We start from the raw sequence: 14,724 nt of genomic DNA, 5'->3' as shown, positions 1-14,724 counted from the left end.
GTGCTAGGAAAGTCGCTGGTGACACAGTTTTGTAAGGATGGCTAATGCACTTATTGATCTCTCTGCTGGGGTACACAGAGTTGGAGTAGGTTAGACTTATGCCTACTGAAAGACATAAGACTTTTATTTGTAGTCGTTTAAGAAGCGATGGGCATGTGTGGATTTTTTTCACCATGAAAAGCCACCACTAACCTGCCAGCTTTCCTTTTCTCTACTGGAAACATAAGCATCTGTGAAAAGCCACTGGTAAAGCCAACAAAAGGATTATTCAGAGGCTGGATCGTGAGGATTATATGGCGCAGGTTGCTGAAGGACTGCTTTTGTTCCACACCAAAGACAACAGGCTGTGTGGATGCTCTGACCTGTACTGCTGTTTGCCACTGCGTTTGACTTTGCATCGATGACTGCTTTTTATTCACTTGTTCACTTTTTACTGGGAAGAAGTCTAAAGTAACAGTAGCCAGGCGATCAGTCTGCAAATGGGATTCCTGTCTCCTCTTGTGACAGTCAGGGTGGTAGCCCTGCATACAAATCGTTGCTACTTATTTTTGCTGCTGCGCATGTGATTTTATTCGATGAAAGGTGTAACAAGAAGCCCAGCACAGGAAAGACCCCTTTTGCCAAATGGCTCTGTGAGTTTAGCTCTGCAACTGATCTCCAGCAGAGCTGGGAAACCATGCAAAGATATTGATAATTGATTCTGGTTTATATAAGTTAAAAACTAGCTTTTCCCTCCTAGTGTGAAGGTAATGGGTTTTGTCTGTAGAAAGATAATCATCCTATGAACCATTTCTACGCCCTCTATTAAAGAATAGTACAGCTTGCACTTGAACATAATGCCCATGTCAGCTCAGCTTTTTAAACATTCATCTTAAAAGAGTCTTCAAGGACTGGCAAGAGATCTTCCCCAGACACCGAGCTAAGTTCGAGAAACTTAAAAAGTCACGAAGATCCTGTCAATTAATGTGTTTATTCTTATACATCTATTCTGAAAAAGGCATCTTCAGACGTGAAAGCTGTTTTCTTTCGATTAAAAAGTTGTCATTGCATTTCGTTTCCATAGATAATGCAGAGGGGTTTCCCCCCCCCCCCCCCCCTTACACCATATTGGGGGATAAATGCATCTCTTTTTTCTTCTTACCATTTTCCTCACAGGAAATTTCATTTATTACAAGAACAAAAAAGAAGGAAGAGGAGAGCTAAATTGAAACCTTGCCTCCAAATTTGTATGCAGGAGGTGACTTGATTTATAAGCCTAGGTAATTTCATTTTTGTTCACACTTCTTCAATTGAAAGGCTCCCACAAACAGTGTTACAGCACTGAAGAGATGGGGAAATTTATCAAGCTATTTATCAAATTATTTTCACAGTCTGTCAAAGTCATAAGCATGCTAGAAGAGAAACATAAAGAGTATGTTTGAACAGAGGAGCATGTCTGAGTGATCAGCCGGACTGCAGCACAGCCAGCGAGCAAAGACATGGCCAAAGGCGTGAGGACTGCTCTTGGCTGCGACGGCATCTGCCCTCAAACCCAGTCCTGGCACGAGCGGTATTAGATCCTTACTCGATGGATTGTGGGCTGAGAAAATGAAGTAGAAAACATCACTGAACAGCAGGAGAGGTCAGAGCAAAGGGGATAGACTTCCCCCTCTCTGAGTCTCTATTGAGGTTTACGAACGGGGATGGTGTTGAATCTAAATGGTGCACGTCCTCGGTCGGGGAGTGAATCGCATCCTGAGATGGGACTACGCGCTTTGGAGAAAACAGCGTTGGAGTATGCATCCTTGGTGGTGGGTCTTGGGAGAGCACGTTGACAAAGCAGGGGAAAAAATAAACAAAAAAAGCAACTGAGATTGAAGGAACCAGTCTAGTAAGAAATCTTTAATTTCTAATGAGCTTTAAAGGATTTGAGAGAGTTGATTTTTTTTTTTAACAAACCAGTTCAAGTACATGCCTTCAGATTATAAAAGTACCTGAAATTGCCTAGAATATCAGCATGCATAGCTTGTTAGTATTTACATATATTTACATAGGAAAACAAGAGAAAGATCTACAGTTATTTACAGTCTACATAGGAGAAGAGAAAGGCAGCATAATTGTATTTCCTAAAATACAGTAGTTGAATAGTCAGCACATGCATATTAAGATATATTTGCATGATAGAACGCAAATGTTTTAAGACATACCTTTTTAACTCCCTATGCTAAGATATAGCATAATAAAGGTAATTTTTTTTTTTTGTGTTTTGTTTCTAGTCTATTTGCATCAAGTGCTTTAAAATGTTCACTAACACAGCGGCAGCATTATTTACCCTGGCAATTAAAGCAACAGTACACACGATAATTTCCTACTAACTAGCAACAAGCTGCTGGTGAATGAAATATCTATTGTTTCTCATTATCCATCGACCAACATACAGGGATCTCTCCTTGTAAAGGCAGTGCCTAAGCTATCACCATTAATTATAGAAGTAATATAAATGAGACTCTACAGTATGTACTAAATGAAATATTAACAAGGCCAGTGTCTTTGAGCCTGAAAGATGCACTAACAGGGCACACTTTACAGCAGGCTATCTATGAAAATCACACATACATAATACAGGAGTGCCTGGCTTACAGCTCTAAGCCTAGACTTTAGAGGCCTGTTTGCTAGATCTGTATTATTGCAAAATACATTCCCTTAATTAGTTTCTGGAAGACAGTAGTTAATTTCTTACCATGATATGTCCCCATCATAACACCCTGTGGTTTTTCAATGCATTGTATCACTGAAATGTGTGTGTCTGCGTGTGTGTCTGTGCATATATGTGTGTGTATCAACAGATGAAAAAACACTCTTTATCTTTAAAACCTGAACAAACAGCTTGTTAAATATTTGTCCCAAAAGGTCACTTGCTTAACAAGCATTGTGTGGTGTGGGGGTTTTTTTTTCCACTCGTATCTAAAATGAAAGTCAGTCTAAAAAATTATCTGTGCAATGAAGGAGGAAGCCAAATGTCAGTATTGTGATGACATTCTTTGCAATACTGCATATGAAAAAGTCTAAATTTTGACTAGTAATAGTATTAAAAAGCTATATAAATATATACAGCATATACAGAACTGTATGTGTACATACATTTATATAAAGTATATATATAATTGAAGTTAGGTACAGCAAAACCATAAAACATTTCAAGTCAGCATAAGTTAATAACAGAAGTGATTTCAACGAATTCTCATCTCCGTATGCCCAAACAGCAGCCAGCCCTATTCTGATGATTTAGTTGCAGCAGCATATCTAATCTGTCTTTTTGGCAGGATATGTTTATTGCCAACAACCTGTTTGTCCAACTCTTCAAATTACCGTTGCCTGGAAGAATCCGCCCTCAGCAGGCAGGATATGCGTTTCAGGAGGATTTCCAATATCCTCCGTAGGATTTCCATTTTTGACAGTGACCCAGAAGTTGTGATAGGACTTATGTTCATATAAACGCACATTGTAAAATCTCAGAAAGCGAGGGACAGAGGTTTTCAGGTATGATCAGCTCCCGATAGCGCTGCTGTGATGTCCAAGGACTCGCTCGCTGCTTCTCACCCCACTGGCCAGTGTTGGCACACAGGGCAGGGGGCAAGCAATGGACAGCAACTTAACACGGTCAACCTGATTGCACCCTTACCACTTTACACTCTGAAGCGAAGAGCTAAAATTTTCCTCAGGGAATTTTCCCAAATTCAGAAATGAGCAGGAGCGAGCAGTATCGCGCCACTGCTCCATATTAGCCTACAAGAAGACAAGAGAAGCAGTGCTGGATCGTACCAATTTGCATGCAGTGTTCAAAACTGCCACTTCAGTGAAGCAATGATGTCTTAAAAGTGTAAATCAGGTGTGAATGGGAGTTCAGCGGGCAGGAGAAGAAAATGCGGCAGTGATCTGCGTGGCAATGTGATGTGGGTAAAAAGGCTGGGGTGAGCAGCCTGCGGGGCGTGCTGCTGCTCCTGCCGTGGAAATGCTGGTTGAGCAAGGTACAGCCGTATGTTTCATTACAGTTTTTGAAGCTTAAGATGGCTCTCTGTGTCAGGCTTGAAACAATTTTCAGAACCTGACTGTGGACTTTAATGAGATACTGGGAAAAGGAAGGAATACGGTGCTGCCCGTGGGAACCAGCTCCCTTCCAGGTGCTGCCGTAAGAGCAATGGGGCTGCCCAAACACAGGGGTCTGGTGCTGTCTTAAACATGGTACAGTTTATCTGAGATATCTGTGAGGGGCTGGCAAATACAATACCAGACCCATGGGAAATATGTGTCCTTCTGGAGGACAGCTGTAGAGAATGGGGGATATCCTAAGGCGGCTCAGATGTTGTAAGACCCACGTTAGGCAGCTGAAGCCCACCCCTGGTATGCCGTGATGGCTCTTTCTTGCATATGCAAAGGGTAGGAGAGATGAACCCATGGGTCAGCCTTTCAGGGGCTGGTTCCCTCTAAAGTATCCATTTTTGAAAAACCCAGTGGTGTTTTGGCTGATAAAGAGTGTTACCAAGTTCTCTGTGAGCTGGGCAAAAAGAAACAGGGCATGGGTGAGAGAGGGAAGAGACTGGAATAGGGTTCAGTGTAGCAGGCAGCTTCACACATTAAAGAATTAAGTTTATACAATAGAGAAAAATATCCATGATTTTTAAAAGTAATTACATTTTTGTCAGCTGTTTTGCCAGCCTTGTTCTACATCTAAGCATTTTAACAATGGTTTATAACGTAACTCTTTATACTTACACAATGCCGTTCAACAGTAAGTGTGAAAGCACTCTATAATTCTGAACTAGTCCTCACAGCACCCCTGCGAGGTCGGTAAATAATAGTACTCTCCCCATTTTACAGATGGGAAAAGTGAGGTACATGGAGTTGAAGTGCCTTGTCCAAGTTCACTTGGGAAGTAAAAGTCAAAAAGAGAAAATCAACCCAGTTCTCCTGACTTGACGTCCTGTATTGTATTTTTTTTTCCCTGTGGAATGATTGCAGACAATCTGTTTGACACTGGATGTTGGAGGTTGGAAGTTTTCAAGCATTATCGTTGCTGTAATTGAGAACATATGGGTGTTGCATAAGACAAACAACATGGCACATTATCAAAATACATTTATTACAATGGACACATTTTCTTTTGCAAACTTAAAACCTAGAATGTAAGTTAAATATAGCTGCATATACTGAATAGTTGAAATAATCACTAGGTCTTAATGCCTCAGCAGCTGAAAACAAATCCTCTTTCGTGACTACTGCAGTTTCCTTGCTCAAAGAACATAGCACACTTATCTTCCATAATGTATGTAAAGAATACTGTAAATGCGTAAAGGTCTTAATGACGCTAAGCAAAGTTACAGCTTGAAACCAACTATGCTTTGCAAGTAGAGAAGCTGATGGAGTTTTGAGTCTTTGTCGTTGGGAATTAATTGAAAAAGGAATACATCAGAGGAAAAAAAGCAGACCCTACAGATTTGGGTTTATCCGTTGTATTATCTTCTAAGAGATGCTTTGCTGGTTTAAATGTGGTGATGGGGGAAGGGGAGGTGGTTGAGAATCTCTGGTTTAGATGTGGTTCGGTAAGACCTTTGAAAAGACTGTAATTACAGAGTCAGTTCAGGTCACATTTTCCTGCTGGCACTTGGGTGGAGATGGGACCTGAAGTCAACTGAGCCCGATTTGTTTTATAGATCGTATTTGGCAGCTCCCCGGTTTTATTTTTTTTTTGCTGCAGATATGATTTCAGTTTATCATACTCACCCAAACTAGCAAAGGCAGGTCTCAATTTTGTATTTCCTTGCTGAAAAAGCAATCAGGGAATCCTGTTTTCTTACAGGAGACTAATACATACATATTCTGAGTGTTACTCATAAGATAACTGTGCATCTGGGATTGCTCTAAGAGGACTGCAGCAGGAACCGAACACTTCTCCTGTCAGCTCACATGCGAGACTAAAACTTGTTCACTGCGTTGTAGGAAAAGCGCCTATCCCTCACAGCTCTGAGTTACCCTGGTAGGAAACGGAGCAAAATAATGCCTGACATTGAGAAGAAGGTCCCTCGGCTACGACTGGCCTCAGCCGTGGCTGATACCACCGAGCAGCTCTTAAGACTGCTCCTAAAAGCACTTCAGATACTGGGAAATCCTGAAGGCTGACTGAGGACGTGAGGATTTTAGACTTGCTACTGTTTTTCAGAAGAGGTCATCGCATTCCACGTAGTTGGTAAAGACTTGGGCTTGATGGGAAAAAAATACCAATTCAAGTTATCTGTTGAAGCATTTTAACATTACAGAGAAAGAAATAGGTATATTTTGAGAAAACTCCGCATGAAAATCCCAGCTGGGGTTTGCTAGCAGTCCCAGAAGGAAACCAATGCATTCTGAGGGCAGTTTTCTCCCAGGAGGTAAGCCAAAGCTCGGCTGCTGAGCCGCAATCTGGAGCAGCAGCTCCTCAGCACGCTGCGGGCGGGCAGCCTGGTCCCAGCTCGGCCGGCTGGATGGGTGCGTGCCCGGGCAGCGTGTCCCTGCAGCCCCGAGTATCAATGCCAGGCTTGCAACAAGCAACGGAGCAGGTCCTCGGCGCCTGCAAATCGGTGGTGCCTCAGAGAAGGCAACAAACCCGGGCTGATTTACACCAGGTGCAGATGGGGCTTGGGGAATATAAAATTGCAGCTGTACGTTTAGGGTTTGGTTTGGGCAATTTGGAACTGATCATTGTGGAAATAGGCTCTATATCATTGTGTTTGTTACTCCAAGGAGATTCTGTACCAAGTCAGGAAACGAGCATTGCTGAAGCTAGCTGGTGGAGAGTTTTTCCCTCGCTAGCAGGACGGATTTGAACTCTTCGGGGTGCTTTACAGAGGCACAAAGAAGGTAAGGGAGACCCCCCGGTTTCATGATCTGGAATATGTCCATACTCCCTCATCTTCGCGCCGCTGCATAATGAGTTATTCCACTATAAACGGTGTGTTCACAGTGCTGTTGTGTGGACCTGATATTTCTGTGTTAGGGATGTGTTGGCTTCGTCTGATAGTCCTGAGGTGAATAACAGGAAAAGCCTGAAGAGTTTTAAGGAAGCACTTACCTTTTTATTTCACTTGAACTGCTTGCTTTGAATCTGGGCTTTGTCACAAATACTCGCCTCTCGTGTCATTTTGAATTCACCTCTGTCCACTGGCCATCTTTTAAAATGCACCGTGCTAAACTTAACCTCAGGCTACCAAGATAACTGGCCTTTATCCTTAATTTTTCATAAGAAAATAAACCCCCCTTTTCAAAGAAGCTGATCCCATCTCACTAGCAGGCAATGTTTCATGCTGTCTGTGTGCCCTTAACAGAGTTCAGGGTGGATCTAATTCATTTGTAGTTGATAAGTATACAGATAAGTTATGGCATTGTTTCTATTATTTATATGCAAACCTGCTTCAGAACAGGAATCTAATTTTAGAAAATAAACATGCATTTGAAAGTAGACAAATCCAAAACCTAAACATTAACTGCGTAATATGTTTTCTTATCGGGAACATAAATGGTATCTTAGAATACTAACGGATGCATTGCATATATTAATGAAGGTTTTACCGTATACTGTATATCAAGAATCCCTTTTCTTTTTTACTGTTAAGATATTCAATATTAATTTGTATTCAGTGCCATCAGGTACAAATTGACAGCTAGCAGTTATGAAATAAATGCCTATGAACTTGTAGCTACTTAGTATTTTCGTCTCAACAAAGGATTTTGGAAGGATGGATAATTTAGATCTTTGAGCCTCAACTATAAATAAACAGCTACTGCTGTATAAATCCCACCCTGCTGCAGTTGAAGATTGTATTACAAAACTGACAAATGATTTGCAGAAGAGAATGATGAACCCTTATTACTAAGACACTCTTCAACTTAATCCAAAACATGATTCCCGGGTAATTTTACGTACGCTAGAAAGATTGATAGCGTGGTGCTTGCCTAGCAGCTTTCAACTGTTTGACTGGATCGGAAATGGCATTGAGGCATGATTAAAGATTCAGTTGGGCTTCTCACAAATTCTTTATCCTGTGTATTCATCATTGCAACCCGCTGCCTTTGTTGCAGGTTAAAGAAGGCTGACCCCCAGCTCTGGTGATTAGCACCCTGTACAACTGACGGACGTATGGAAAAAAAAATGTTTAGGTTGCCCAGCGCTTTTAGCATTGTTTATCAGTTGAAATTGTTGGGGGGGGGTGGTTAATCACAATAGATCAGGGAGAGTCTGCGACAACTGACAAGCCTATTGTTTAAGACATTTTTTAACGAAGTTGTTAACATTAATTCTTTTATATAGTACTCTAATCTTCTTCAAATTATGTTCTGACATGGCACAAACCGCTTGGCATTGAAAGTCATTCAACAGTGATTAAAGTGCTCTTTTTATCGGTTTAAGAATGTTTCATCTTGTATCAGCAGTATGGAATTGTTTACTAATTAGATTCCCTAACATCCTCTGCTGTCGTACGCTGATGATATGTGAACAGGAAAGCTGATGAGCAAAAAAATTAAAACTTGTTATTAAACTGTCATAAGGCCCAACATATAAAGACGTCATTCAAAAGACTGTGTTCATGAGGGATAAACAATATTTACTGAGAAAACCGAAGCGGTTTCACAGCCTGGCCAGGCATGGCTGGCAGCGCACGCATTTTGCAGTTATCTGCAGCTCTGGCTCTTCCCGGAGGTTTGTGGGTTGTAGACGGAAAGGAGGAATTTGTCCCTTGAGGAGCTTCCCGTTCAGCATGGCACATGCGGAGGTTGGGCTACAGATCGCAAAGCGCGATCCGATTCCTGTGGTTTGGTGACACTCGTTCCCCTCTGTCCTTGGGCAAGTCACTTGGGCAGATCCTCAAATGTCTGAATGCAACTAGGTCGCATTCACCAAAGGAAAGTAGATGCTTAGATGGCTTTGAGAATCTGGGATTTACCTTCTGTACCTTCTGTTTTGTAGTTTTGCCGTCTGAAGGAAGCTCCTAGGCGTGATGGGTTCATGTTTGTCCATTTTTCTGAGATACTAAAGCTTTACCCTCTGTCAACAAAGGGATAAATATGACTGCATTTCTCTTAAGTAATAAGAAAGGTACTTTTCTTTCAATGATAGAACCATTGAACTTTCTTCTTCCAAAACAGCCAACAGGATTGAAACGTTTAGAAAGAAGTAAAGATATACACAGCCAAAAAGCAAATGGCACGTTGCTTACATCCAGTTCTCAGTGAAACACTGGAGACATCACAAGATAAAGTGCTTGGGGCTTCCAGCCACATAATCTTTTATCGCTTAAAGTAAATATCCTATGCTCACACAGGGATAACTATTCTCTTCTTTTGGAGTCTAGGCTGTGTCAGTGTTCGAGGTATAGAGCACTGCTGTTATACTGGGGGACGTTTTTCTGCCTGAGGAGAATTTTGTTTAAAAGGCATCAAATTTGCCTCATTTGAAAAGATAAATTATTGTGTGGTTTGGATTTTAAACTGCTCTGATAAACTGCCATTTTATGAATTAGCTGAATTCTATTAGAGTTAGCCTGAGTTTAGCTTGGCTGGACGGATGCTTTTCGGCAATAGCTTAAGGGCTCTCACTCTGCATTGAGCAATTTAGTTTAATTTTACCTTTCTAATAAACGTCCAGTTGAATTGCCTGCAAAAAACTAATAATACTCTTCGGGGGCTTTGAATCATTCTAAACAGCTGAAAACGGCGATCATACCTGTGCTGTGGAGCTTTATAGGATACTTCAAATGAGCATAGGAATTTTATTGTTCACTATTAATATTATTTTTAGTAGAACTCTCTTCCATTTCTGCTACTGCCTTTAAGATACTTTTTTTTAAAAAAAGATACTGGTTTAATAAGAGGATTACTATGTATCATATTAACTTTAAAAATATTTTGGTCTGTTGATAAATATATGCCTTTCAAAATACTTAATACAGACAGGTTTGGTTTACCTTGTGATGGGAGATCATTTCTAAGCTGTGGAGTCATCATTATCAGTTTAATCCCATCTTTGGAGAAAAATGCCTGTCTTCCAAACAAATGTGCCTTTCTTTGTATTTACAAAATTGAGACACCTCAATTAAGGACAATTGGGGCTTTTAGACCGCTTGCTGCCCTGGAAAGATGAGAATGCAAAGTAGAGGTCTCTCGCAGGTTGCCCCCCCAACAGCACCCTGAGTTTCCTTGGTCGTGACAGTGAAAGGCCAGGAAAAAACTGGAGGAAAATCACAAGAGGTTGAAGCCTATTCTCGTTCCCCATCAAATTATCCTAATGTGGCAACATCTAATTTCTCTTCGTTTACTTTTTCAATCATACTTGGCAGCCTCTTTATTCTGATTCCTATTGGCTCGTAATTAGTTACCACAGAAAGGACTAAGATGTACATAAATACTCATAAGATGCCAGATAAACTGCATCGGTTTTAAATTAGCGTTGGGTCTTGCTATGCGCTCTCACCTATTATTTGTAATTATCGTTTACACAGCAAACTAGCTTCTTGCCCTCTTTACAGCTATTCTGGCACTGTGCTTTCCAGTGGTACATCACAGGGGCGCTTGTCCCAACCCGCGGGCCTTGGTCTCCAGGTTTGTGTTGGTGAAATTCAGAGAAACCCATTCTTCCTGTTTGACCATAAGTTCGCTTGGTGTGGAAAATAAAAGGGAAAGGAAAAGAAAAAGAAAAAGACCTCCTGATCCACAAAAACCTCTAATCTACCCGCTCCATTTCTTAAAGCATTATAAGACAGGAGAAATGGTTGTTACCGAACAAAAAACCCACTGGAAGGACTCTTGTCTCTGCAAAATCAGAACCCCTCTCTCTGCCTACAGCAGATAAACGTTCTTACAAGGCAGCGGTGACAACTGCCACAGTGAAGCTGTTGATCAAAGATATATGGGCAGGTTTGGCACCATTCCCGATTGCACTTTACATGATAGGTCTTAATTGGAGTGCCCAGGTTAATTTTGTACAAGAGGTTTAAAACCCCAGACAAACAAGATGCATACATCAGCCTGCATTGCTGGTCAGGATGAGGAAGCGGGGGTGCCCGTGGCGTGTGGTACGTGTTTGCTGTGTTGCAAAGGGAAACCGGGGCGTTTTGGGGTGCTGCTTTTAAACCCGGCTCAACTTTTGTGGTGTCAAACACTGCCCGGGCAGAGCCAGACTGCATCAGGCCAGACTCTCCCTGCCACCGATCCAAGGCTTTATTGAAAAGGGGCAAAAGACCCGAGACCGGGGCTGGGGTTCAGGATTGCCTTTTTCTTTTCTTTTGCTCTAAGAGAAAAGGAAAAGAAAAAAAAAAAAAAATCCTCACTAAGGTGATTTGTAATTAAGTGGCCAGCAGGCAGGCAGGCAGCATCTTCAGCAGGGTTTCAGCCTTGTTGCCAGGTGGGTTACCCTGTCAGCTGCGATGCTTTTCACCAGTGCTTTCATAAGACACACAGCTTCAAAGGACTGCAGTCAAAATTACAACGATAAAATATCTCTATATATTTATATAGGGTTTTTTCCCTCTCTCTCTTTTTTTTTTTTTTCTTAATTCCAGCAACAAGGAGCTGCCACAACTGTCTACTGCGCCACGGCTGCGGAGCTGGAGGGCCTGGGAGGGATGTACTTCAACAACTGCTGCCGCTGCCTGCCGTCGCAGGAGGCGCAGGGCGAAGCGACGGCCGCAGCCCTGTGGGAGCTGAGCGAGAGGCTGATCCAAGAACGAATTGGCAGGCAGTCCAAATAACAGGGAGCTCCTGGAAGGATCAAAACACACCGAGTGTGTGCACACTCAAAAACTGCCAACGCTGGAACCTGTCCAATCTTATCATCTAGAGGGTTTCCATATACCTCAGATACAGATTAACCAGTGTTAAATGAAATAATAGCAGTCACAACATAGTGAAAAATGTTAAGTACTAATGGGAAATGGGGAATACTGTGGGTTAAAGGGACAATGCGGCTTCCTGGGGCTTAGTTAGTCTTGGTTCTCTTTCTTTTGATTATAGCCTGTTCAAAGTGTAACCCAAGGAGGCATCTTTTGTCTTATTTTAGAAAAGCAGCGCTGCAGATATTTTCTGTTGTTTTGATTAATGGGTAGGTACGTAGCCCAATATGGGATTTCCTCTTTATTTTGATAATTACTGTCTGTTAGACTTCAGGTATTGATCGGGAGATGGTAGTTGTGTTGATTCTTTTTCCCTACAAGGATTTTATTGGGTGTGGCAAATAAAAAGATTATTAAGGAAAGAAATCTTTCCTGCCTTTGACCGCTGGCTGCAAATATATCTGCGCTGTCTAGAAAAAGAAGGTACAATAAGACATCTGAACAGAAATGGTAAAGTCACAGCTAATTAAATATTTCTGTTTTTTTTCTTAAAAGTTTGTAATAAAAGATATGTTGTAAACCATTCCCTAAATACCGTCGAGTTAGCAAAGATGATGTTGTCTCCTTAAGAACACACAGGGTGTAATCAGGGGGTTAAATGGTATTTCCATCCGTTTCTGAGTTCACAGTTTTAAGTAGGTTTTTTTTCTTTGAAAGTTCACAGTTTCTCAGTTCTCCTGATACTGTATCCCATTCCAAATCTCTCTTTTTTTTCTTTCATTTTAAATTCAATAAAACAACATGCTTGCTTGAATATTGTCACCTGAAGAGAAAGTTTGTCTTGTTTCTGCAAGTGTCTTAGTTCCAATTTTTTTTTTTTTTTTTTAGAAAAGAAAACTTGAGGAAAAATAAAGAGCTTCTTGTTGATGCCAAGAAAACGCTGTTTTTTTCTTGTTTCTTTCTGAGTTCATTTTTTTGTATTTTGTGCTTTGTAGCTGTCTTCATGCCAGAAGGTTGTCCTAAGCCATCCCCAGTCCAGCATCACATTTTCTGTAGACAGAATATAAACAAATAAATAGAAGGACACATTGTTAATAGAAGCTTATTTGACTCCCTTATTATTTATGACTTATTGCTAACAGTCTGCCTTCCATGATTTTTCTTGTCTGCAATCATGATACATTTGATTAGCTGTTGAATAGGTGTTAAAGCCCAGGCATGCATCCACCTGGCAGAAGTAGCCATAGCATCCTCCCATCGAAAAACCAGCCACACTCATGTAAGGAATTATGATATTGCAGAGTCATATATTACAATTTGGTTTGACTTTTTTTTTTTTTTTTTTTTTTTTGAGTTTACAGCTAATTCTAGTTTAGTGCAAGCTCTCCTTAGGTAGGTCGTGTTCAGCCTCCTGTGCACATAAGGGTTGAAATCTCTGCAAGTAAAGTCTCTATCTCTGAAATTAAATTTCTTCTGAGTGGACAGGGAGAACCTGGGGGCCACTGCCCTCAGATCTAGGCTGAATTATCTGAGCTGGCTTTATGCAGAGAAAATGAGGGCTTTTACTTTTCCCCAAAGCCCTTGGCATCCTTCAAGCTGCTGCCCAAGTGCTGCCTCAGCCGCTCCCTATTTGGCCACTTCCTTACCGGATGCCACAGTCTTCCCTAAAGCAGCAGTAAAGAATATATGGCCTTGCCTATACCTGCTGCACCACCTGTGTAGCAACAGCCTTCAGTAAATAAGCGATCGTGCCCACGCGTCTTCCTCCGCTATCTCCAGCAAGCCCCTTCCCCAAGGTCAGCACATCCTAATGAGCTTGCTCCTGCACTGAAACAGTTGGTGGAATAAAGAAATAAAAGGGGCTATTCCAGAAAGAGCAATACCTCTTTTCAGCCTTTTGGGGGGAAAAAAAAAAAAAAGAAAAAAAAGAAAAAAAAAAGTTTTTTCTTGTCTCCTAGAAGTTCTGTGCAGTCTGTGCCAGATGCTGGTACAGGGTAATGTCTGAAAACTGTAGTGGTGTGGGTCTGAGTGTTTGCAAGTTGAGGTGACGGTTACAGTCAGATTCCTTGTATTGTCTGGAGTTTATCTGAGGACAAAAACTGATTAACTTCTGTCACCTGTGCAACAGCCTTCTCAAATGCATTATTTTGCCTTTTGACAGCCAAACAGAATTACTCTCACATAATAATACAGTCGGTCTACGACAGCAGAGCTTTGCAGCAGAGCTTGGCATTGCTGGGTTAAGAAGCGGCAGTAATTAAGCAATGCTGGGAGCTCTGCACTCCCCCGAAGGCCTGGACCTTATGCTCCATTTAGACAAACATTAATAACCGATAATGAACACCCTGTCATTCCTTATTGCTGAAATATTGCATGCTTTTATGAGAATTCAGTACTTAAAGAGATTGCCTGCCTTCCTTCAAAGAATATCTGGGAGGTGTTTTTCCCCTGTACACGGCTCACTATTTCAGTGTTATGAGGTAAAAGCATTTTTAATGTTAGCATAGTTTTGCATTAGTTTGAAGTAAGCTACCCCCCTAACTTCATTGAGTTGGTCACATTTCTCTGGTTCCTATTTCTGGTTAATAAATATTTATTGATACTAGCGTATTACCCTGTCTAGAATTTCATCACTGTTTTCTCCAACTGAGATAAAAATTACTTTCTCTCTCCCTTTCTTTCTTACTTTTTATTTCTTTTGTTCTTTCTCTTTCTTGCATCCTTTCTCTTTTTCTCTTTCTTTCTCTCCTTCTTTTCTCTCCCTCTCTCTGTCCTCTTTGTCACTCGCTCGCCTGTGTTGAGAAAGCCAAGCATAAAAAGGCTTTTTTATTATTATCATCATTTTCATTCCAAATAAAAAAATGGCACAAACCTGCAGAGCACTTGG

General features: G+C 41.2%; 1 protein-coding gene across 2 annotated transcripts in view; it reads left to right on the top strand.

The window, feature by feature from the left end:
- Window positions 1-12,651, top strand: part of WWOX (WW domain containing oxidoreductase) — a 526,965-nt gene extending 514,314 nt beyond the window's left edge. Inside the window, exon 10 of one of the 2 annotated variants that reach the window (XR_012837658.1) lies at window positions 11,568-11,630. Coding sequence is in view for 1 of the 2 variants with exons in the window: in XM_075766035.1 (XP_075622150.1) it covers window positions 11,568-11,756 (189 nt within the window). In the remaining variant the exon portion in view is untranslated. Of the gene's footprint in view, window positions 1-11,567 lie in introns of both variants that reach the window. The other variant, XM_075766035.1, reaches the window with a different exon arrangement.
- Window positions 12,652-14,724: the final 2,073 nt, after the last annotated feature.

This window comes from Balearica regulorum, chromosome 13 (genome assembly GCF_011004875.1).
Source record: "Balearica regulorum gibbericeps isolate bBalReg1 chromosome 13, bBalReg1.pri, whole genome shotgun sequence".
In the NCBI taxonomy this organism is placed as follows: domain Eukaryota; kingdom Metazoa; phylum Chordata; class Aves; order Gruiformes; family Gruidae; genus Balearica; species Balearica regulorum.
The sequence above is the reverse complement of the archived record's forward strand: the minus strand, read 5'-3'. Positions and strand labels throughout refer to the sequence as shown.